Raw genomic sequence first — 23,384 nt, 5'->3', positions numbered from 1 at the left:
TGGTTTCGGCTGAAACCAGCCGGACCCGCAGGGTCAGACCCTGCTGGAGCGGGGTGTCCCGGCCACGGCACCCACCCGAGGGGCGCGCGGTGACCCTGCGGGTGCCAGCGCTGCCAGGGCCACCCCGGGAAACCAGAGCTGGGGGGCGCCGGGCACAGGGGACGTCCAGGGGCTGTGTCCCCCCCCGCCGCCAGCTGCCCTGCTCTCCCTGCTGACCACGCAGTCCTGCCCCGAAAGGTTAGGCTGGTAAAAATAGAGCTGGGCCATGGGACCGCGGGCAGGTGGGAGGCAGCTGACCCCGGCGGCACGCCGATGGGGACGGGGACGCTCCGCGCATCCCCAGCCCACGGCCGTGCCTCTCCCCGCCTGGGGACCCGCTGCGGGGGCACCGTCCCTCGCCCCTCGCCACCCTCGGGTGGCACCACAGGGCGCTGGCGGTGCGGCGTGGCCGGGGCTGGCTGCTCTAGGAGGTGCAGGGGGCCCCCGAAGGCAGCCCCCCCGGCTTCAGCCGCAGGCTCCCGGTCCAGCCGCGGGGACACAGGTTGAAGCTGTGGATGCCCGGGCTCTTGGCCCCCGAGTCTTCGGAGTCGAGGGAGACATCCGAGTCCGTCGGGGACCGGGAGCTGTAGCGCTTGGCGGGGGACCGCGCGCCCGCCACCGGCGATGGCAGGGGGCTCTTGGGGGTAGGGGACGGCCCGGCAGCGCCGGGTGACAGCAGGAGCCGGCGTCCCTCCACCCAGGTGGCTCGGGACACCCCGGGGGAGGCACAGGAGCGGGACCCGTCCACCCGGGGCGATGGCAGGGGGCTCTTGTAGGTGGGCGAGGGGCTGCCCGGTGCGGCCAGCATGCTGCAGGCGGAGGTGGCAGCCTGCGGGGCCGGGGCTCTGCACCCCTCCGGCCGGGGGGATCGTGGCAAGCTGGGGGACCCCACGGCCCGGGGGCTGGTGGCCGGGGGGGTGAAGGGCCGGGAGCCCTCCGTCCCCACGGCTTTGGGCGAGGAGCTCTTCCTGCGGGCAGCGTTGATGATGTTCCTGGCGAGCCGCGCTTGCATCTGCCGGCTGGCCCGGGGGTCGGCGTCCTGCCGCAGCGGGGACAGCGACCGCTCGCTCCACGGCGGGGACCTGGGGGGGCCCTCGTCCAGCTCGGGCACCGAGGCCGGGCTGGCCCAACCGTCCAGGCTGCCCTGGCGCCGCGCAGACCGGGGCGTCCAGGTGGGCGAGGCGGGGAGGGACGGCCGCCTGTCCTGGAGGGGACAGAGAGCAGGTTAGCGGCCCCACCGGGGGGAGAAGGGGGCAAAGCATCCGTGCTGGGGAAAAAGGGGCAAGAGGGCACCAGCTCTGATGCTGCCCCCCCCACCACTGATCATTTTTCAAGCCCTGGAGAGCGAAGGAACGCTCCGGGCAGGTGCGGGTACGTGGGCGCATCCCCCTGCTCCGCAGTGCTGAGGCCGGGCTAAATCCCTGCAATAAGGCTTGTGTCCCTGCCTGGGTATATGGGGCCGTTAACAACCCCCCCGAGGGTGTGCTCCATCATCCTTGCCCCAGAATATGAGCCAGGATCTCTCACTATGTGCTGATGGCACAGCGGGGCAGGGCCAGAGCCCCCTGAGGTGCTGGGGGTCCGAGCCCCCAGTGCTGAGCACGGCGAGGCTTCGCCGCCCCGCAGCTCCTCCCGAGGCAGCAGGAAAGAGAAGAGACAGTCTGACAGTGCACGTGAGTGTATTCAGAAAGAGGGGGGAAAAAGGCAGGAGAAATAAAAGCACAGTCGAAAGGCAACTCGTTAACGCAGAGAGCAGCAGGAGCGAGGGGCTCACGGAGCGCTGCGCAGGCAGCCCCCCCGTCCCCGAGGGCACATCCCTGCCCTGGTCAGTTTTCCCCACTGCAGAGGAAGCCAGAATCTGGGCGAGGGGCACCTCTGCTCCCAGGGTGAGCCAGGAGCATCCCGCACGTGCTGGTGCAGCCGTGGAAACTGCCTCCAGGCCACCAGCACTGAGCCCTGCCCATCCCTCATCCCCCCGCTACGCCCGCCTTGCTCAGCACCAGCTCCAGCAGCTCAGTGCCTCTGCCTGCCCGGGGAGCTGCTCCCAGACAAAGAGCTTAGAGAAGAGCAGGATCAGTCCCACCCAGCGATGGGTCCTACCACAGGTCGGGGCTGCGGAGAGACGAGGGGGCGCCGGGAGGGACAGGGACCCCGCGTCGTCCCCAGCCCTGCGGTCTCTTCCCCGGGGAGGTGGTGGCTGTCCTCCGCAGCGTGGGAGCAAACAAGTCCCTAAAGGGCAGCAGAAGAGACAGGAGCAGGCACAGTGAGGTGGGAAGGCGGCGCGTCCCCGCGGCCAGGCTTTGGTACGAGGCGGCTGGGAGCCGGCGGGCGGTAGGACAGATGGGGCTGGAAACGCAGGAGGCGAGAAAAGAGACGGAGGCAGAGCCGTGATGCTCCAGAAAGTTTCCAGGCAAGAGAAGAGAGAAAGCACCGGAGGCACTGCGGGGCAGCCGGGCTCCTGTTACCACTTGGGGGTCCTTGTGCTTTATGCCCCCGGACCCGCTCAGCACAAACACGCGGCTCCCGGCACACCGGGGGCTCGGCACCACGTCCTCTCACCCCCTGCACTGCCCTGGAAGCCGTTGAGCTACTTCTTTTTTTCTTTTTTTCCCCCCATTTTTTTTTTGGGTCGGTTCAGCCTTTTGCACACCCGTGAGCAATCAGAGAGGACTCGGCCGGCGGAGGGGAGCCTAAAACCCGCTCCGTGTTCTCTCCGCCCCCGCTACTTGTAGTAAAAGGAAGGTTTCCACACCTGCGGCTCGATCCCCGCGTTCCTGGTGGAGTAGGAGGGTCGGGGCGCCTGGAAGCCCCCTTTCACTCGGCGGCACGGCGAGGCCAGCAGCAGCTCCGCCGGGGCTCCGGGAGCAGGGTGGCTGCCCGGAGGTAGCGGCAGAGCCCCGGTGGCACTGGGGAAGGGGCTGGAGGCCGCCCCGCCGGCCCCGGGCACCGCAGGAGGGTGCCAAACGGGGGAAGGAGGCAACGGAGAGGTCGGGCAGGACGTTCGCTGCGGGCAGGGGTAGGCGTCGGGAAGGGAGGGTCTGGGCGGTGGCACCTCCCGGGGCACGGACCTTGGCGGCCCTTTGGATGGGGAGAGGATGAAGAGCGAAGACTGGAGCTGGTAGGGCTGGTGCTTGGAGATCTCCAGCTCCTTCTGGGAGACCTCGTTCTCCGTCAGGGCGCTGCCGTAAAGAGACGCCGGGGGGGTTTTGGAGGGCCTGCAGGGACTCTTGACGGGGTGCCTGGAGACCATGGGTGACAGGCAAGCGTTGGCATCGTACTTCCAGGAGGGAGGCAGGGACATGGTGGGCGACGGGGAGCGGAGCAGGTCGGGCTGGGAGGGAGCCTCGATGATGAACTTCTCCATGCGGGACTGCCTGCGGGCGAAGAGCTCGGCTCCCTTCCCCCTGGCTTCGGTGAGGTTGTGGCTGGGCTGCGGCTTCGGCTTCGGCTGGATGGTGGGGGACTTGAGGCAGGACGACCATGCCGGAGCATCGTCGGCCGGCGGGAGGTGCTGCCCGCCCCTGGCCGTGCTGCTGGGGACGAAGTTGGAGGCTTCTGCCCCCAGGGCGAAGGGCTCGTCCTCGGCACCGGGCTCCCCGTGCTCCTTCTGCTTCTTCCTGATGTCCGCGCTCTGCACCAAATCCAGCAGGTCGGGGTTGGGGCCCAGCTTCGGCTTCTCGATGAAGGTGAACATGGACTTCTTGTGGGCCCTGCGGGCCGCCGACTCCTCCAGGATGCCCGTTTTGGGCAGGGGGGGCACTGCCCCAGCCCCGTGGACGGGGCTCTGCAGCACCTTCTGCTCGATGGGGGGGTACAGGGCCGAGTAGGCAGGGGGCGAGCGGACCCTGCTGAGGGGCGGGGGGCTGCCCAGCGTCTCCGCGTAGGTGGGCGGTGGGGGCAGCTCGGCGGCGGCGGGGGCTCGCTCGGGGGGCTGGCTCGGCCCCTGGCTTGGTGTGGTGGCCTTCTGGGTGCCGAACGGCCTGGCCGTCCGGTTCTTCACGGGCTTGGGCTTGGCCAGGGTGAGGTGGACCTCGTAGTACTGCCTGCTCCGTGCGCCGTTCTGCGCCTGCCCAGCTGGGGTGGCTGTCCCCATGGGTGAGCTGGCTGTCCCCATGGGTGTGCTGGCTGTCCCCATGGGTGTGTTGGCTGTCCCCATGGGTGCACTGGGCATCCCCATGGGCACACTGGCTGTCCCCATGGGTGCGTTGGCCGTCCCCATGGGTGCACTGGGCATCCCCATGGATGCACTGGCCATCCCTATGGATGCGCTGGCTGTCCCCATGGGCACGCTGGCTGTCCCCATGGGTGCGTTTGCCGTCCCCATCGGTGTGTTGGCTGTCCCCATGGGCACGCTGGCTGTCCCCATGGGTGCGTTTGCCGTCCCCATCGGTGTGTTGGCTGTCCCCATGGGCACACTGGGCATCTCCACAGCTGCGTTGCCTGTCCCCATGGTCATACTGGCTGTCCCCACAGGTGTGTTTCCTGTCCCCATGGTTATGCTGGCCGTCCCCACAGGTGCATTCCCTGTCCCTGTGGTCATGCTGGCTGTCCCCATGGGCGTGCTGCCTGTCCCCATGGGCGCACCGGGCACCTCGCCGTTCTTCCGCTCGGGGACGTGCACATTCTGCGGTGGAACGGGAGCAGCCACGCTCACCCCAATGCCATCTTGCATCCCCCCGACCTTCCCTACTTCTCCCTCTGCCCGCTCCCTCTCGTGCAGGCCATTGGTGGCGGCCGGTGCCATGTTCTCCTTCAGGTAGATGCTCAGCGGGACCTGCTGCCCATCAGCAGGCTCCGGCGGTGTCCCCCGGGCGCCGTGCCCCTCGCCCTCCTCCATGGCTCCTTGCCGAGGCGCCGGGCTCAGCGGCAGCCCCGTGCCATGCCCCGCGCCGGTGCCGGTGAGCCCGTCGACGCGCTGCTTGCGGCGGTGGAAGAGCAGCACGCCCTTGGAGCTGGGGCCGGGCGCCGTGGTGAGCTGCGCCACGATCCTGCGGCTCCGCGCCTTCGCCTCCTTCAGCTCCTTCTCCGAGAGGCTGGAGCTGCGGGAGAGACCTGGGGAGAGAGGGGGGGGGGGGGTTAGCGGGGCTCGGCACCCCCTGCAGCACCCGCAGCCCCTCCTTGAGGTTCCCCTGGGATCCCCAGCCCCTCACCGGCAGCTGGGGGCTGCAGCAGGAGGGATGCACAGGGCTGGGGTGGGAAGGGGGAGCAAAGCCCAGGGGTAACGGGGGTCTCCCCCCCCTCCAGCACAGCCCCTGCCCGAGGTGCTGGGCTGCAGCTCTGCATGGCAGTGTGTTCCCAAAGCCACCAAAGTGCGGGGGCACGCAGAACCCTGCCCCACCTCCTTATTTCAGAGCCTTATTTCAGCTGGGGCGCGCTGCCTACGGGAGCAGAGGCTTGTTCCTGCTGGAAATAACCCCTGAAGCCCTGAAGTCATCCACTGCTGGGCTGCCCTGGCCATTGCTCCCACTGAACAAGGACGAGTGGAGCAGAGGCCAGCGCGTGCCCGAGCCCCGCCAGCCGCAGGACAGTTTATCTTGCAGGGCTCTGTGCGCTGATGGCAGTGACCGTATGGGAAAGGAATTTCTCCAAAGGCTTCAGGAGGTTTCAGGTTGCAGCTCACAGGGTTTCAGCCCCTGGCTCCAACACGCATGGGGCAGGGAAGGGGCCAGCATGTGTCCCCCCGGCCCCTCTCCCAAATCCCGGTGCACGGCCCCGTGCAAGGAGAACGAACCCAGCGGGGCAGCCCCCATCACCTCGCCACGGGGCTGGTGTCCAGCCCGGGACTTATTGGTGGAGCAACACGAGATGGCAGCAGCCGACAGAAGCTGTGCACAGCCTGACCCGTCAGACACAGCCCGCAGCTACGCGCCAACCTCATTCCTTTGGAGCCTATAAAAGTGCTAAAAACAGCCGGCCGAGCGCCTGCTAAACCCGCTGAAAGCCCCTTTGAGAGCCGCTGGGCTTCTCGAGCGCTGGCCAAAAGGTCAGGGCGAAAGCCCTTCCCAGACACCGAAAGGATGTGGAGCTGCCGGGAAGGCATTTTCTCGGGGTGAGCCATTTCCTACCAGCGCGCCCTGAAACGCCCGCGGCCGCGCACGTCTGCCCGGGGAAGGGCCGTGCCACCGGGCGTCCCCAGCCCCTCCGAGGCCACTGCCAGCACCCAGGAGATCCCACCCTAAACATTTGGACCAAATCCCGCTGTGGTGGGACCGGGGCAGCCCCCAGCCTCCTCTCCGTGGGCTCCCTCCCCTGCTCCCCCTGTGCCCGGCACCGCAGCCACGGGTGCCCTGATCCAGCCCCGTCCAGGGGATGGAGGTGGGTGGCCGGGGCTGCCTGCCCCGAGCCCAGCTCCTCCGGGCGCAGGCAGCGTCCACTCCCCTTTCCCTTCATGTGTTTTTCATTTTCTTGCCTTCTGTGCCGCTTGGGAGCCTTCCAGGATATTTTAAGCTGTGGTTCAGCCTACCAGCGAGGGAAGGGATGAGTGACTAAGCCAAATCCTTCCAGAGAGCTCGTGGTGAAGCGAGAAGGCTTCTCCGGGCTGGGCATCTCCTCTTCCTCGCCCTGCAGCCCTCCTGCCTCCCCTTGCCACCCCCGGCACAGGACCACGGCCGGTCCCAGCGCCAGCACCTCTCAGGCGTGCAGGATGGTCCTGCCACCGCGGGGAGCCACCGCCTGGCCTTGGTGTCCCCATGCCATGGCGCCCGTGGGTGGCACCTCTCCCTCCAGCCTAGGGAATTCACCCACGTCCAGCCCTCGCCGGTGGCTTTCCAACACCTCTAAAACATCCCGAAAGCAGCACCTATCCCTCGCATGACACATCTTTATGGAAGCTCACAGCATTTCGACCCGCTTTTGGCTGCAGCAGGATGAAAGGAGACCCAGCCTGGGCAGCTCCAGCGGAGCCCTCCCTCTCGTACCACATTTCCCGGGTGCCAGGGGACTCCTGCAAGTCACCGAGCCCCGCACGGGCCAGCACGCAGTGCCCGGCCACCAGCCCCCTGAGCGGGGTGCGAGTCCCCTGCCCTTCATCTCAGAGCAGAGCTCGATGCTCTCCAGAAATATCTCAGCCCCCAGCCGGTGCGGAGGAAGGGGCTGGAGAGGAGGAGGAGGAGGAGGAAGAGGAGGAGGAGGAGGAAGGAGGACCAAGCTTTCGGGCGGCCCGACAGCGGGTGGGTTTTAGCCGGGCCAAGGGGAGAGGAGGGAGAAACGCCAGTGGAAACTCTCCTGGAAGCGCTGAGCCCGTCTGCAGCAGCGATGCTGGCATCCAAACCCTTTCCCTCCCGCAGCCGGCATTGTTTTAAGGCAACTTTTCTATTTGCCTTGGCGGCGGCACAGAGCGGGGAAGCGGCTTCCTCCGGCAGGCGGCGAGGCCGGGCTGGCTGGAGGGCGGCCAGCACCGCGGGTCCCGCTCCGCCGCTCGCCCTCGCCGTGTTTATCTGCGGGGCGGCGGGGAAACGGGGCCGGGAAGCTGTTGAGAAACAAGCCGCAGGCTCCAGATGTCTGCGAATTTCGTGCTCCGACCCCAGCATCCCCGCTCCCTTGGAAGCCGAGGCCGCCTAAGAAGCAGAGCTCTCCGCAGAGCCATTTTGGAGCCTCTCGCTCTCGCTACTGCCTTTTAGCAGCAACCAAAGGGCCTCGGGGGTGTCCTCCGTGCCGGAGGGATGACTCAGCCCTGGGACAGAGATTTCCCACTTGGACCGGCTGCAGGCAGAGCCCCCGCACCCCGTGCTGCCAACCAGAGCGGGGATCTGCCCCCGGGATCTGCCCCTGGGATCTGCCCCCGGGGTCTGCCCCCAGCTCCCCGGGCCCCGAGGCAGGAGCTGTGCCAGGGCTCCTCTGGCTGAGGTGCTGGGAGCAAATCCCTGGCGCTGCAAGGGAGCAGCGGTTGCTCTTCTCAGCCCACTTTGATGGAGAGCACTGGAGCCTCGGGCAGCCCGGAGGAACCAAGAGGGGCCGAGGCTGCTGTGAGCTGCGGTCACTCCCGCGTGCACCGCCCCGCACGTGCAGCACATGGCCAGGCAGACGGACGGATGGACAGACGGACGGCACCCCAGCCCCCCAGGTGAAGGCCAGGGGCCACCTCCTGCCTCCAGCCTGAGCTGACTGCTCCTGCAGCCCCTGCTCCTGGCTCCATCCTTCCCCACCAGCCCTGAGAGCCGCCGATGGCCCCATGCTCTGGGCAGACGGAGCTCAACGCGCCGCAAATGTCCAGGAGCTGTAAGGAGGATCGCGGGGCCAAAGAGAGCCCGGGCAGCATGGAGAAGAGGTGAAAGCAAAACCCCGTACAGCCAAGGGCATCCGAGGCTCGCACGCTGCTGGAAACAGGCTTCCGGCCACGCACGGGAGCCTCGTCCAAAGCTCGGGTCCAAAGGGTGAGTGGCTCTTGTCGCGCTCTTCCCCTCTCCCTTCCTTCCTTCCCACGCCGCTCACCGGCTCGCCAGCGGGCTGCCTCTCAGGAAGGAAACGTCTCCCATCCCCAAATGTCCCAGCTTCTTCCAAGAACAATGAATCCAGCCCTGCCAGCGCTCTGCCACCGCTCTGGGGACATCCCCGAACCCCGCGGTGCTGGGATGCCGGGCCAGGAGGTGAGATGCTCCCTGGCACGCGTGAGCAGCCAGCCTGCAGCCACATGAGCACCCTGAGCATCGTTTCAGCACCAAGCACTTCATCTAGGATAGGTGAAGCACTTCATCTAGGATAGATACCTATCTAGGTACTTGCTCCTAAGGTCTCCAGCCACCCCAGGAGTGAGTTCCAGCAGCCGCCCCAAGGTGCCGGGCTTCCCAGCTTCTCCCCGAGCTGTCAGCTGTCCCGCACCACTACTCTGCTCTCTCCTCCGGAGTGAGGGTGATGAGGGCGATGAAAGGCATTTTTGTTGTTCTCCCTTCCTGGCCAGATGGGAATAGAAAAATCTTTCTAGCTCAGCTTTCCGCGCAAAGGATGGGGCCCCCCTCGCAGGGCTACTGGGGAGCATCTGAAAGGCATCCAGCAAAGGCTGGGGTTGCCATCCGACCCCAAAGGATGCTGAAGGATGTCTCACGCCCTGAACGCAGCCTGTCCTACCCCAACATCGACCCCGAGAGCTGGAATAAGACGAGGACCTGGCTCTGGATTGCAGGGAGGGGAGATGCCCCAGGCCTCTCCAAGCCGACAGATTGAGCTGAAGTTGCTGGTGCTGACGAGGGGTCTCACAGCAGCTCTGCTCGGGCCAGGTGTGGCCTCACAACGGGAAACCCCAAAAGAAAATGCCTCCCAGGCCAAAGTGCAACGTACTCAGCCCCGCCGTGCTGTGAACGAGCCCCAAACCAGAGAATTACACAGCAATCTTGGGGAGAAAAATAGTGACTTGGGAGCTGTCACCTGGCAGGTCCGGATGGCCACGAGCACCGGGTGCTGGTGAGACGTCCTCGTAGGGAGAAGCCACGAGGTACCCGAGTGGAAACACGAAACCTGGGACTCTGCGCTGGCACCTGACTCCAGACACTTCCACGTGGGCTCCGTCCTGCTCCTGGTTTGGGTGCTCAGCCGCCCCAACACCATGGCGCCTTGGCCAGGCTGAAAACACACCCACACCCCGGCGGTGCTGGGGAGGGGGCACCCGGCCTTTCCACCCCAGTGCTGAGGGCTTTGGACACCGAGGAAATGTAAGCAGGTTTTGCGGCAGGGAAGCCAGCTGGCCTTCTGCCCCAACTACAGCTGTGCAGGACTTTGCAGGGCGCACAAACGCGCTCACATTGAAGCCTGCTCTTCCCTCCAGCTCCCAGAGTTATCCCAAATAATCTGCTGCTAGGAAAACAAGAAGGGTAGCACAGGCAGGCAGTCTGGCTAGCTAGGAACAATTAACATGTACGGATAAAAATATGACAATTTTCTGCCTCGTTCCAGGCTTCCAACCCTTTTATAGCCCGGATATGAAAACTCCATCAAGTTTTTTACCCGTGTTGGCCCCGGCAGACCCTAAAATCCCCGGCTTGGGCAGCGAGCACGGCGGTGGGAGCAGCCCTGCGCTGCCTGGCAGGGCACAGAGCGCGGGGCCTCTCCTCGCGGGTGCCTCTGCCAGCGACAAAATCTGGCACAGCGAGAAAATTCGATTCGCTTGCAAGTTTTCCCTGCGCTCAGCTCGCGAGGGCTTTGCTGGATTTGGAGCTCTTTGCCTCCCCGCTGCCCCGCACTCCTCCTGGCTCGCAGCCGTGCCCCGGCTTTGCCTGGCCCTCGGCACCCAAACTCGCCCCGATCCTGCCTGAAATCGCCCCAAAGTCTCCGAGCAGCGAGTCCTGGGGCTCCCATCTCCCAGCAGAGGGGAAAAAGGAGAATGGGGTGGGTTGGGTTTTTTTGCCTTTTTTTTTTTTTTTTTTAGGGCACACCACCCGAGGGGATGCAGCGGGCAGCCCGAGCCCTGCTCGCATCCGCGCTGGGGAAGAAGAGGCTGCTGCTGCTGGCACAGCCGTGGAGCAAGCGTTTCCCCCCGGCCGGCCAAAATTAAGCTGTCAGCTCTCCCAAAAGAGGCTGGAGCGGGGCAGCCCTGCCATCCATCCATCCACCCCCCCGCAGCAGCAGGGCCAGGGGCACCCCGCGGGCACCCCGTGCGTGTCCTTCCCCGTGCCCGCTGCAGCTCGGGGGTGGACACGGGGGGGGCTCCTTCCCATGCAGACCAAACCACGCTGCCCTCCTCACCCCGCTGCGCCCCCCGGGGGGCACCCCCGGACCCCCCCACCCCCTTACGCACCCCCAGCCCCCTGCGCCCCCCCGTGCGCCCCCAAATCCCCGCGTCCCCCCCGTGCGCCCCCCCCCGTAACCCCGGTCCCTACCCCAGCCCCCCCGACCCCCTGCCCTCCAGCTCGGTTCCCCCGTGTCCCCCCCGCCCGGTTCCCGTCCCCCCCCGCCCCGGGGCAGCCGCTGCCCGCCGCCCCCCCCCCCTACCCGCGGTGCCGGTGCCGGTGCCGCCGCCCGACTGCACCGGGGGAGGAGGCGGCGGGCAGGAAAGTTGCGGCAGCTCCGCCCTCGGAGCGGGCCCGGGGGGGGGCGGCGGGCGGGGGCCGGGCGGGCCGGGGCTGCCGTGGGTCCCGCCGGCCCTGCCCGTGCCCGTCCCGGTGCAACGGAGCGGGTCGGGTCCGGTCGGGTCGGGTGGGAGCAGACCCGACGGGACGGGAAGGGATGGGGACCCCGCTCCCGGTGCTGCGGGCAGCCCAGCCGCCGCCCTGGTACCCCCCCGTGACACCCTGCCCTGCTCGTCCCATCCCGCTGGGTCTGCCCTGAGCCCCCCGGGGGGGCGAGAGCAGCCGGAGCATCCCATCGATCCCACCCTGTGCATCCCCTTGCCCATCCCTGAGCATCCCCTTACCCAGCCCTGAGCATCCCCTAGCGCCCTGAGCACCCCCTTACCCAATTTGAGCACCCCCTTACCCATCCCTGAGCACCCCCTTACCCAACTTGAGCACCCCCTTACTACCCTGAGCACCCCTTTACCCATCCCTGAGCACCCCCTTACTGCCCTGAGCACCCCCTTACCCCTGCCCCTTGCCCCCCCAGCACCACCAGGACCCGCAGCACGCTCCGTTTCAGACCCAGGCAGGGCAGCAGGGTCTCCCCTCGCAGCCAATTTCCCCAGGACGCTTGGAACCGGGCAAAAACCCAAGCCCGGTGTCACCTCCCTAGGGACACCCTGGGAAGAGCACTCCACAGCGGGCGGTACTGGGGCACCGCAGCTCTGAGCTGAGAGGGGACAGCGGATCGCCCCCCAGGAGTGGCATCACCTCCCCAGGATCCTGACTTCAGGATCCCAACAGCGGGACCCCGAGGCTGAGACCCGCAGAGCCCCCGGCATGACGGTCGCCACCTCCCCTGCCGGTGGGATCCATGGCACCACCCCACACACCGATTCCTGCACCCGTCTGCACCGCAGGATGAGCTCCTGGCCTTATTTTTTTGCCTTTCTAATTTCCTTTCTCCCTGCCGATCTTAGCTTTTTTTTTTTTTTGTGCTTTTCTGGTTTTTGAGGGAGCCTGGCGCTAGCTTGGCAGCCCCCGGGGAGCAAACCCTTCTGTTTATTTGCACACCAGACGGAGAAACCAGTCCTGCCTCCCGCAGCTCCCAGCCGGAGCCTCGACCCGGGGCTCCCCGTGCTCCCCAGCCGCCCCGAGAGGTGCCAACCCGCTGGGGCCGCACACCCTGCCGGGTGGCTCTGCACCGCTCGGGGGATCCCCTGCACGAATTTGGGTGGGGATGGGTGCTCCCCGATCTCCTGAGTGTCCTTCACTGACACCAAGAATGCCAGACAAGGGGAAAAGGAGCAAAGCAGGCACCTCCTGACACCTCCTGGGGATGCTCTTGCAAACGCCCCGCCGCGGGGACAGCCCCGGAGCCACCTGCTTGGTGTCCTGCCCCTGCCCTGCGGCCAGCCCTGCCTTTACGGACCTGCAGGGTTATTTTTCCGGGGAAGCCCCGGTGCTGCTGCCAGGGCTCGGGACCCTCGGTGACATCCTGCCCGGCAGCTCTGGAAAGTCTGACGGCGACGCAGGCAGCGGACGGCGGTGATCTCACCCGGAGGAGGAGGAAGCGGGGCAGACACGCTCTTTCCAACAAACCTGCTGAGTTACTTTAAAATTCCAGCCTGGCAGAGGGACTGCTGGATCGGAGCTCGAGCTAGGAAAATGCTGAGCCCGGACAGAGGCAGGCCTGACCTTTTCCGCTGCATATCTACCGTCCCGAGCGGGCTGAGGAACGGGAGGGCTGGCTGGGGCTGCCCGGTCTGCTCGGCGCGCCCCGAAATGCCGCAGGCACGGTTGGAGGAGCCGCTGGAGCAGCATTTCCAGGAGCAGGGCTGAGGTTCCCATCGGCAAGCCCTCGTCCTGTCCCCAGGGTGCTGGCTTCGAGGGCCTGGGGCACCCCGAAAGGAGGGAGGCCAGGGGATGGATTTGGGAAACCGGGTCCATTTTGAGCCCTTGAAAAGGGTGAGGATGAAAGGAGAGTGGCCGGTGCCATCCCTCCCTGGGCTCGGGGGCTGCTTGGGGAAAACAGCCCCCCCGAGCCCAATTCCCAGTGGGACGGCGGCACACCTGCCCCGGCAGCTGAGGTAACAGCTGCTTGGGAGAGAAATAGACAGAGGGGTGGAAGCAGGGCTTAAAAACGGGCCCCAAGCCTGCAGGAGGGCGGGTGTGATCCTGCCGGAGCATCTCCCCTGGGAGCATCTCCCCGGGGACACGAGAGGGGCTGCGGCCGGAGCATGAGGCTGGGCTGCAGGCTGCCGTGACCCCACAATTGGTGTCACTGTGGCTGCAGGGATGGTGATGGCACAGGGAACAGCCAGCCTGAAATAAAGCGCTTACATTTTTAAACAAGGGCCTGGAATAGAGATGGCCCGGAGGCACGCAGCAGAGGCATCCGTGTGAACTCATCCCCCCGGCAGGCGAGGGGCTGGAGGGGCAGCTCGGCCGCCCCCTCCCTGGCTGGGGAGAGGCGCCCGTGTCCCGGGGGGTGCCCCAGGAACTGGCTCTGACCCCCTGTGGCACCCCCGTGCCCCGCTCACGGTGTGGGAGAGCTCTCGGAGACTGTGGGAACCCACCCGCTGCCTCCCCCCGCTCCCGCGGGAAGCCGCAGATTCCTCCGGGGTTTTGAGGCCGCGGAGATCATCTCACAATGAACACGTCCCAGGGCTCAGCGGGGAGGCTGCGACCTCAGATCCCAGGATGCTGGCAGCGGGGTGTCCCCACCGTCCTGCGTGGGAAGAGCCCGGCATCCCCACCGCCTGCCGGGCGGCCCCAGCCCCATCCCACAGCCGGGTTTTTTTTTGGGGGGGAGGGCAGAAGGTGGCAGAAGGGGGTTTTGCTTACTCGCTTTCCTCGGCTCGCCGGCGGGATTGATGAGGACTCTCTTGATCTTCACCACCCTCCACTCCTGGCTGGGGTCAGCCGTGGGGCTGGCGGCAGTGGGGAGCAGCTCCGGGGCGGAGTCGGGGTATTTGGGGGGGGCTGCGGGCTCGGTCCCCACGGCCAGGCTGCCTCCGGTGAGTTCGGGGTCCGGCGCATCACCGCCGAGCCCATGGGGCTCCCTGCTGCTCGCCTGCCCTGCCAGCAGCCCCGTGTGCCCCTCCTGCAGCGGGGCCGGGGCGGGCAGGTCCCCGAGGTGACGGCAGCCCTGGCCACCTCTCGTCCCCGTCCCCTGCAAACTGTCACCTGCGTCCCCTTTGGGCACCCCGCAGCCACAGGGCTGCCCGAGCGGTGCCGTCAGCATCCTGCCGGCTGCCTTCGCTGCCTTCGGGAGCAGTGCTCAGCGACCTCTCAAGCCCCCAAAGAGCCAAGGCGCTGCTCATAGTCCGAGGGCTGGCTCTGCTCGGGCAGCGTCCCCTGCAGCGTGGGCGCCGTCCGAGGGGGGACACGGGCACGTGGGGAGCTCGAGGCGATCCCCACGCATCAGCCCCTCGCTCCCGTGCTGCACCCAGGGGAGCTGCTGCGGCCGTGGGCTGCTCTCCGAAATCTGGCCGGCTGCTTCCCGAAATCTGGCGTCCCAGCCGAGGAGCTGTCTTCAGGGGGATGTCACCAAGGGCGGGGGTTTGCAGGAGTTTCTCTTTTCCAGCCAGGCAGAGGAGCAGCGTCCGAGGACCTGTGCGAAGGGAAGGGGAGCGCTGAGAGCCTGCACCGAGCTCCTCTGGCCTCACCTCCCAGCCGGGGCTCCAGCCCCACAGCGAGGAAGCCCCCCCAGGATGCAGACGCTCCCCAACACGTGGAAGTGCCCCTGCTTCACCCCACAGCCCCTTTTTGCCACACTCGGTGCTGAAGTGCCTGTGGTGTCAGCGCTGCTGGGACACTGGGGTGCAGCTGGGGAGTTCACAAGGCAAGGGATGGGGGCACCAGCCCCGTACCCTCACCCATCCATCCCCACCCAGGGCACCGTTGGGCCAGGGTCTGCCCAGACGGGAGGGTTTGGGGAGGAAGGGCTCCAGGCCGGTGCTTGCCCAAGGTTCGCAGGAGCCCTGGCTCCGTCTCCATCCTGCTGCAACGCGCTGTTCCCAGCTAACAAAGCCGGGCTGTGTTTAACCATTGAGTGACTCACGGCTCCGGGACAAGCGCAGGCAGAGTCACTTCCCTCTCCTCCTGCTGAGCACCAGCACGGCTGGGCGATGAACGCACGCACCAAGGGGAGAGGTCCCGGCCGGGAGCGGGGCATGTCGGCGCTCCAGGGACAGGATACGCGGGGAAATTCCTCTGCGGTGAGTCCCCAGCGCAGCCACCCCCCAGCAAAAGAGGAGGAAAGGAGGGTTCTGCCCGACCCCAAACCCACCCCGAAATGCTGCGTGGATTTTCAGCCCCACGAGCAGAAAGTGGCATCAGGTCACCGCCGCACGCTCGGCTCAGCCGGGGGCGCACAGCCCGTCTGCACAACTTTTCCTGCTCCTAGCAAGGTTATTTTGGAAAAAGAAAGGAAAAAAAAAAAATAAAGGCAGGCCATTTTGAAAGCAGGCAGTGAAAGCTTGGCTGCGAGGATTTCAACCAAGCTCTCGGGCATTTCCCAAGTGAAATGCTGCATTTTTTGGAAAATGCCCAAAGGAAATCTTCTGTCACTTCTGAAATCCTTCCCCCTGCTTTGCTCGGCCTGCAAGCATTCAACATGGGTTTGCAAAGACATCCTGGAGGGGTGGGGGGTGTAAATTTCAGTGTTTCTGTTCAAAAAAAGGAATCTCACCCTGGTCTTTGTGCAATTCGGGGCCCCAATAGTTGTGGAGAGCCACCACGTCCACCAGCACGGGCAGGGAGAGCACCCACCCGTGCCGAAGCGGGGCCGGGGAGGCGTTTTGGGGTGCCCCTGCAGGGCAGCAGGGGATGCTCAGGGACCTGGCCCCCAGCTCGCTCCCAGCCCTGCAGGCAGCAGCCTGCAGAAGCGGGGGCTGCCCCGGGGGGGGGGGGCCTGTGGTGTTCCTAGGAAATGTGTGAGCTGCGAAGCGGTGCCAAGGGAGGGAAGAGTAAAAAAAAATAATATATGTATATATATCTCCCCAAATTCGCCAAGTGCTGAAATCTGGCGGCAGGAAGACCTCTTGCTCTCTGCTATCTGTCCCTGCCCACTCGCTGGGGTCTGACGTGCAGCCCCCCCGCCTCTCTCGCAGCCTGCCCCCCCCTCCCCATTGAAGAAGGAAAACTAAAGTTAACTTTCCACCTCCCACACAAATATTCTTGGCAGGCGCTGCTGGCATTCGGGCTGCCAATCCCGGGGATGCGGGCCCTGCAGAAAGCCTCCCCCCCCCCCAGCTCCGTCTGCCCACAGCTCCCCAGGGACCCCCCCACAGCTCCCCAGGGACCCCCCCACAGCTCCCCAGGGACCCCCCAAAACCTGGCCGGGGGGGCTTGGGGCACCACGGTGACCTGGGTGCTCCTGTCCCAGCACCGCACGTGGGCACTAGATGGATAAAAGTGGGGTGCCCCCACCTGCAGGGCCACGAGGATGCTGTGGGGCAGGGTGACCGTCCCCGGGCTCTGTCCCCGTGTCCCCAGCCACATCGCTGCCCTCCGCTCGGTTTCCATCACCCTTAAATGCGCCCGGGCAGGGGGTGGGACGGGGGGGGCACGGGGTGTGAAGGCTCTCGGGTTTCCCCGAGGTCAGGCAGCGGGGCGCTGTCACTCAGGCAGGACCCTGCTGCCCAGACTTTCAGTCCCCAGCCCCGGTCACAAGATCGGCGCCTTCCCTTTCCAAAATAGACCGGGCGCAGCGCATCCATCTGGGGACTTTTGCACCTTTGGGTGCCAGCAGCTGAATGTCCCGGGGTGGGGGTGGGAGGGAGCTTGGCGCAGCATCTCCCCCTCTGACACCAAAATTCCTGCGGTGGGGACCCCGGGGCAGGGGCGCTGGGCTCTGCTCCCGCCACCACCCGTCCCAGACCCCCTCAGGTTGCTCCCCGCACGGTTCCTGCACCATTTTCACGTGGTGACATGAGGCATGAAGCAGAAACCCCCAACCCCACAGCTCCCTGGGCACCCTGCAGCACTGTCCCTCTGCAGCTAAGCGCCAGGATCGGATGTGTCCAGAAGGAAAAACGTGGCAGCCCCCCCATGTTTCTCTAAGGGAGCCGACACGGAGACATCCCCGTGGTGCTGTGCCGTCACCGAGCGGCGTCTGGAGCCGTGCCCGGGCCACCCTGTGCCCGGCTGCTAGCACATCTGCGGCAACCCAATATCACCCCGCGGTCCCTGCAGGCACGGCTGAGCTGCCAGCACCATCCTGTCCCCCCCCCCCAGCACCCCGTCTCTGCGTCCCCACGCCTGGCAGGCCGCACGGGCTGGGGCCAGCTCGGTGCCACCCACCCGTGGCGGAGCGGGGCCGGGGTGGCAAAGGGATGGACGTAGCCAAGTCCTGGAAACACCAGGGTGCTCCCTCAGCACGACAGGTCCCCGGGCTGTGTGCTCACTGGGCTGGGACACATCCTGCCCCGGAGCAAACCCCCTGAGCGTGGCCAAGGACGGCCCCAGTCTGTGGGGCTGGCAGCGGCGGTGCCGGTGCAGCTCGGAGCCGGCAGCGTGCCGGGGAGAAAACAAAAGCCTTCTGCGGTGCTGATTTACTACCTTGACGGAAGCCGGGGTGGAAAAAACAACATTCCTGAGCGCCTGTTCCCGCGCAACCCCCGCCGGCCCCAGCGTCCCCGAGCAGTGAGAGAGGGACAGCGGGAGGTCGGGGCTCGTGGGGTGCTGCTCCCGTGGAAGCGCCGCGCTCCACGGGGATTTGCACCTGCCAAAAATCAGCATCTGGGTGGAGCTGTGCTTACCGGGGGTGCCGGTTGGGTCCGGAGGTCCTCCTGCTCCCTGTTCCTCCCTACCAGGGCCACCCGAAGCCGTGGTCCCCTGCTGAGCATCACGGTCACGGCCGCGGGCAGGGCAGGATCCGCCCGGTGCCGGGCTGCACAGCTCAGCGCTGCGCGGGGCAGGTCGCTGCCTGCCCTGCCCTTTGCTTATCTTGGACCCTGCGAGGCCAGATGCGAACCTCAGCTTTATCCCCTGAGCTTCCTGGAGGTGAGGACGGCCCCACCCCAGCTGTCAAAACTGCCCGGGAGCACTCTCAGGGTGGTTTCGGGGAGGGAAGCGCCAGGTTTGCTGAGCGTTGGAGACCTGCGGTGCCACCAGCAGGGCTCCTGCGCCAGCCCGGTGCCACCAAGGCGGGTGGCCGTCCTCGGGGACCCCCGGCCACCGCTGCGTGGGGCTCGCTCGGGGTGGTCGGCTGGAGCCCTGGTGGGTTGCTGCGGGATGCCGAGGATGAGACTGCAGCTTGGCCTTTCCAAAGCTAAAAACCCACGGCTCGGGGCCGGGCATGGTGGAGCCTTCGCCCCTTTCGCTGCCGAGCGTGTGCTGGGCTGATGATGATGACGAACGCTCGCTAATTAGGCACAGCCCTGCTCCAGCAGCACGGAGGGGAGCGCGGTGGGGCTGGGGCTCCCTAGGGGCCAGGGCTCACGCCGTTGGCTTTGCTGCTCAGCTTCACCACGCTGCCCAGCCCCGGCAGCACCCAGGAGGGTCCCCAAAGTGGCCGTGGCGAGGAGCCAGGGCTCACCGTGCAGCCCTGTCGGTGCCGGGGAGCGCAGCCTCCCCCCGCAGCCGTGAAGCACGGCGCTTTCACCCAGCAGGAAAACCCACCGCGGCTCCAAAAGCCAGTTTTGGCGACCTCCGTGCATTCGGAGCGGGGGTGATGGAGGGACGGGGCATCCCATCCCCGCTCAAGCCCCATCTGCTGGTCCCACTGTGCCCCCCCCGCAGCCTGAGGGAGGTGGGTGGGGAAGGGGCCGGGTGCTGGGAGAGGGGGAGCAGCTCCTGCACCCGCAGCACTTTGCTTCGTCCCCCCCCCAGGAGGCAGGATGGGACCGTGAGGACAGATAGATGCACACAGACGAGCCTGGGGACAGCCAGGACCAGGAAAAAAAGGACGTTTTAGCATTTTAGGGACCGAGTGCACTGAACATGGGATCCTCTGAGCCCCCCCCGGGCAGCGCTCAGGGACGGCCCATGGGAAACAAGGCGCCGTGGGGGGGGGGGGGGCACTGTTTTCTTCCCAGCCCAGGAACGCAGCCAAGCGCAGCACATGCACGTTCCCAGCCCTTGGCCTGGCGGCACTGCGGGCTGGTGGCCTTGGGACACGGGGTTTGCTCCGTCCCAAGGCTCCAGGCAGGACGGGGAGGGGGGGGAGCGGGAGGCAGCAGAGCACCCACCCTCGGGCTGTCGCCGGCACCGGGGCATCGCGCCCCGGAGCATCCCCGTGCAATGCTGCACGCCGCAGAGCCCAACTGGAAGCGTTTTAGGACGGGGCTGTGCGTGTGTGAGGGGCAGAAAAACAGCACCCGTGTGTGTGTGAGTCAGTGCCTGCTCCGCAGTCGGGTTCTTGCTCTGGCAAAACTGCCTGTGCAGTGGGAACAACCACGGTGAGGACACATCCAGCCAGTGCAAACAGCCCCCCCCCGGTCCCAGCGCCCCGTTTTCTTTCTCCGCTTTTCCTCCCCTCCCGTAACCCCTTTGGGAGCCCAGGGGGGTCAGCGAGGCTCTGGGGGCGATGGAGCTGCTGGAGCCAAACCCCGCAGAGCCCCTGCCCGTCCCCGGGGTCTGGCAGCGAGGAAGAGCTGTGCCCGAGGGGCACCGATGCTCCGGGGGGGGGGGGGGGGGGCACGGCTGCTGCCCCCCGGCTGGCTCTGCCCGCTGCGATCCCCCTGCAGGGCTTTGCTCTCCCCCTTTCCCCTCCTGCTCTCTCCCTTCCAGCACAGGCGGACCCACGGCAGCACACGGCTCGTCCAGGGCCGCTGCCCCTCCGAATCCCCAACTCCAGGCTGGTGCTGGCAGGGGGACCCCGCATCCCGTGTGGGACCGGGGGGCAGGCAGAGACCCTGTCGTGGGGAAAACATCACAGGGACCTCGGTGGCAGTGCCAAAAGCTCCTCCATCCACCGCCATCCCCAGCCCCAGACCAGGCGTGGGACCCTCTGTGCTGGCCGTGCAGGCAGGGCAGGGGGTCCCTGGTGCCCATGCCCGCTGACACCGCCGTGCCCCCCGAGTACCGGGGGGGAGCCCAGGGCCCCCCAGCGATGCCCGGACTCACCACGCTCCTCTCTCGCCCCATCCCTGTCCTCCCATGGGAACAAACCCCTCTGCCCTCCACCCAGAGCCCCGTGCCCCCCAGCCCGGGGGCCGTGCCCGTGTCCCACCCCCCCCAGTACCTGGGTCCTGGCCGGGAGCTGGGGGCCGGCAGCGCCCGGCTCTCCTCGCCCGCTCTCCTCCAGCCGCCGCGCAGGGCAGGGAGAAAAGGGGGGAGAGGGGCGGGAGGAGGGGAGTGGGGAAATGAAACTTTAATAGCACAGAGCCCCTTTTGTTTCCCAGCATATGGGATATTTCATACATGCTGAAGGCATTAACCACCTATATGCTCCGAGCGCTCGCAGCCCCCGCGCTCGGCTCCAGGGCACGGCTGGAGGCAGCAGCAGATGGCCCCCAGCCCCCCTTTCCCCCTGCCTCGGGGGGGGGGGACCCCTAATCGCAGCCTTGCATCACCCCCTGCTTGCCTTTTGGGCAGCCAACCCCCCCCCCGATCTCAAGGCCATGTCCCCGTTGTAGGGACATGCTCTGTGTCCCCGCGATGGAGGAGATCCCCTGAAAAACCCCCCCACAACCATCTCACCCCCAGCCTTGGGGACACGGCAGTGACACGGGGCCCTGTGGGGCTGTGGCTGGCAGCTTGCCCCATCCTCCCTGAGACACAAGACCGTCCCTGAGGGCAGCGAGCAGGCACGGGAGGGCTGGAAAATATCCGTGCTGGGTCTCCTCTCTGGGTCTCCCTCTGTGGCACATGGGGACAGACCACAACACCCCTAAATCGGGGTGGCACCACTTGTGCAAGGGCAGCCGTGGTCCCTGGTGTTGCACATCCCTCCCCGTACAGGAGACGTCGGCTTCGACCCCCACGGGCAGGAGAGGACACGGGCGCACGGCCGCGGCGCAGCCACGGTAAATTGGCACTTTGTCCAGTGTTTATCCAGTCACACTCTAATTTGAAATAAAAAACACAGCCTGTAAAAGGCCTTTACAGCTCTTCAGAGCTCGTAAACCTGCAGCGGCGGAGCGAGGGGGCCGGCTGATTGGGGGCAGCTAGGAAAATTTATTGCAGATTTCGGTAAGTTAAACATTGCAGCGCGGCGAGCCCCGGGGCCGCTGTGCTGAGCAGGCTCCCAGCGGCAGGGACGGGACAAGGGGAGCTTTATGGGGGCAGGCGAGGGGGGGGGCTCGGGGGGAGCAGCAGCGCCAGGACTGCGCTCGCCCCTCGCCGTCGGATGCGGCACGGAAAGGGCCGGCTCCACCCCAAATGCCAGCACCACCACCGCGAGGAGCCCCAAAATCCTCCCCCAAACCCAATTTTAGTCTCGTTTATAATGCTAGGCAGACTTGGCACCAGCAGGATCCTGAAGCCCCAGGTGCTTTTTCCAAGGTGAGGGGCTGGACGCGGGCTGCGTGCCCCTAGCCCAAAGCCGCGTCGACCCAACGCGCTCCTCGCCAGCATCCCCGGGGCCGTGCGAGGCTCACGCAGCTCACGGGGCGAGAAACCCCAACCCAATCCGTGCCACGGCCACGGGCTCGGTGGGCGACCTCGCTGCAAGTCCGGCCTCGGGCAGGAAGAGCCGGGAGCAGGGGCAGCCGGGCTTGTCGTGGGAGTCACGAGAATTTGGAGAGAATGAGAGGAAGCGGCCGGGGTGGGGACCGCGCGCGGGGAGGCGGGCAGCGGGGGGAAGGCATTTTTCCTCGCCAGTGTCTTGGCCGCTTTGGTGTGAACTGCTATAAATTTGCTCCTTATCTCTCGGGCCATTTAATGTTTTCATGAAAAGAAAATAGTCTGCAGGAAAAAAAAAAAAAAAAAAGCCGCTGATAAAATATCCCTTCGGCGTTGGGAGGAATGCGAAACGCCTCTCAGCAGCGGGGCTGGGGCTGGCGGCGAGCTGGGAAACGGCCGAGACGGGGCAGTGCCTCGGCCCGGCTGCCCAAGGGCTTCCTGGCAGGGAGTGGTGTCAGCACCCATGGGTGCCCCCCTCCTCTCCACACCCAGCCCCAGGACAGCCCCTGCCTTGCAGCCCCCTGCAGTGGGGGCATCGCTGGTGCTTGGATCCCCCCAGGGGGCTGTGACCGGGCAGTCCCACAGCCCTGCACGTGCCGTGGCACCTCCGGCAGCCCTCGCCTTCGCCCACATCACCGCTCAACGTTACCATCGTCACCCCGAGTGCTTGCGTGTCCTTGGTCAGAGAGCGTCCTCCCGGCACCAGCGGCGAGGCCACGGCTCTGCCATCCCCGCCTGGCAGCCCGGGGACGGCACAGCCGCATCCAAGGCTGCGAGGCACAGCTTCGCAGGGAGGCAGAAGAGCAAACATGCAAGAAAAAAAATGTGACAGCGAAGGGGATTTTTCAGGGCGGGGAGGAACGGTTAGCGCTGAGTTTTGTTTTGTGTTCCTTTGGTGATGTTTCGTTTTCTATTCCAAGAGATCAGAAAAGCCGCTCCCAATGAAAAATAAAAAAATCAAACCCTTCTGTTTCGCCACGCAGCCCAGCGTCCTCGTGCACGAGCACCCCCCTGTGCCAGCCCCCTCCCGAAGCCCAGCTCTGCCCCAGCAGGGCCAGATGCCAGCAGCGCAGCCCCCGGGGCCGTGCCATGCCACGACAAGTGCCACCACCCCGCGTCCCTCCCAGCCCCGCGCTGCGCGTCCCCTCTCCGCGGGGCAGCGCGCTGCTCGCGGGGCCAGCGTGTGGAAATAGGATGTGCGCTCCCGTGCCAAAACATGCACGGAGCACATGCCAGAAACGCCTGTGCCGCCGCACAGAGCAGCCTGTGTAGTGGCGGGGCGCACAAGTGGCTTTTGTTGGAGGGTTTTGGCCCCGCCGGCTGCTGCGCTGCTGAGGAGCCGCTGGGTGCCCAGCGCTCCGCCGGGGGCTGGATCTTGCTGTCAGTACAGCCCTGCTGAAATCGGGGTGAAATTGAGCTACCAGGTCCCCCAGCTTTCATTTTGCCACCTGTCCACGCACCAGCTCTTGCCTTTTGGTGGGTAACTTCTGTGCCTGTCAATGATGGAAAAACGGTACGGCACAAAGCTGGGGCTGCTCGGCTCGTGGCACGGGCTGGCAGTGCCCAGGGCAGGTTTCTCCACCAGGGACAAGGACGGTGGCTGTGCAGAGACACGTTTGGATGCGTGCACCCAGCATCCAGCCCCAGGGCACTGGGGTTCAGGGCACGAATGTCCCCAACTCTTGTCCCTGCCAGGCTTCTCAGTGGCTCCCGGCAGCTCCCGGGGGCTCTGTTGCAGCCCCGCCGCCGTCTGACGCAGGCGGCTCCGCTTCCAGACGGTCCTCGCCC

General features: G+C 66.3%; 1 protein-coding gene across 7 annotated transcripts; it reads right to left on the bottom strand.

Annotated features, from left to right (window-relative positions):
- Positions 1 to 321: 321 nt before the first annotated feature.
- Positions 322 to 22,273, bottom strand: SYNPO (synaptopodin). Of its 7 annotated transcripts, none has more exons than XM_067005431.1 (4): positions 22,255 to 22,273; positions 13,869 to 14,637; positions 2,792 to 5,091; positions 322 to 1,243 (listed from the first exon to the last, which is right to left on the bottom strand). In XM_067005431.1, exons 2-4 carry the CDS (start codon positions 14,266 to 14,268, stop codon positions 464 to 466), a joined length of 3,480 nt encoding a protein of 1,159 aa, XP_066861532.1. In that variant the 5' UTR covers positions 14,269 to 14,637; positions 22,255 to 22,273; the 3' UTR covers positions 322 to 463. The 7 variants fall into 7 exon arrangements, with proteins under 7 accessions (XP_066861532.1, XP_047913166.2, XP_066861531.1 ...); XM_048057209.2 differs by lacking the exon at positions 22,255 to 22,273 and adding an exon at positions 20,215 to 20,364; XM_067005430.1 differs by lacking the exon at positions 22,255 to 22,273 and adding an exon at positions 17,789 to 18,017.
- Positions 22,274 to 23,384: the final 1,111 nt, after the last annotated feature.

Source organism: Anser cygnoides, chromosome 14 (assembly GCF_040182565.1).
Source record: "Anser cygnoides isolate HZ-2024a breed goose chromosome 14, Taihu_goose_T2T_genome, whole genome shotgun sequence".
In the NCBI taxonomy this organism is placed as follows: domain Eukaryota; kingdom Metazoa; phylum Chordata; class Aves; order Anseriformes; family Anatidae; genus Anser; species Anser cygnoides.
The sequence above is the reverse complement of the archived record's forward strand: the minus strand, read 5'-3'. Positions and strand labels throughout refer to the sequence as shown.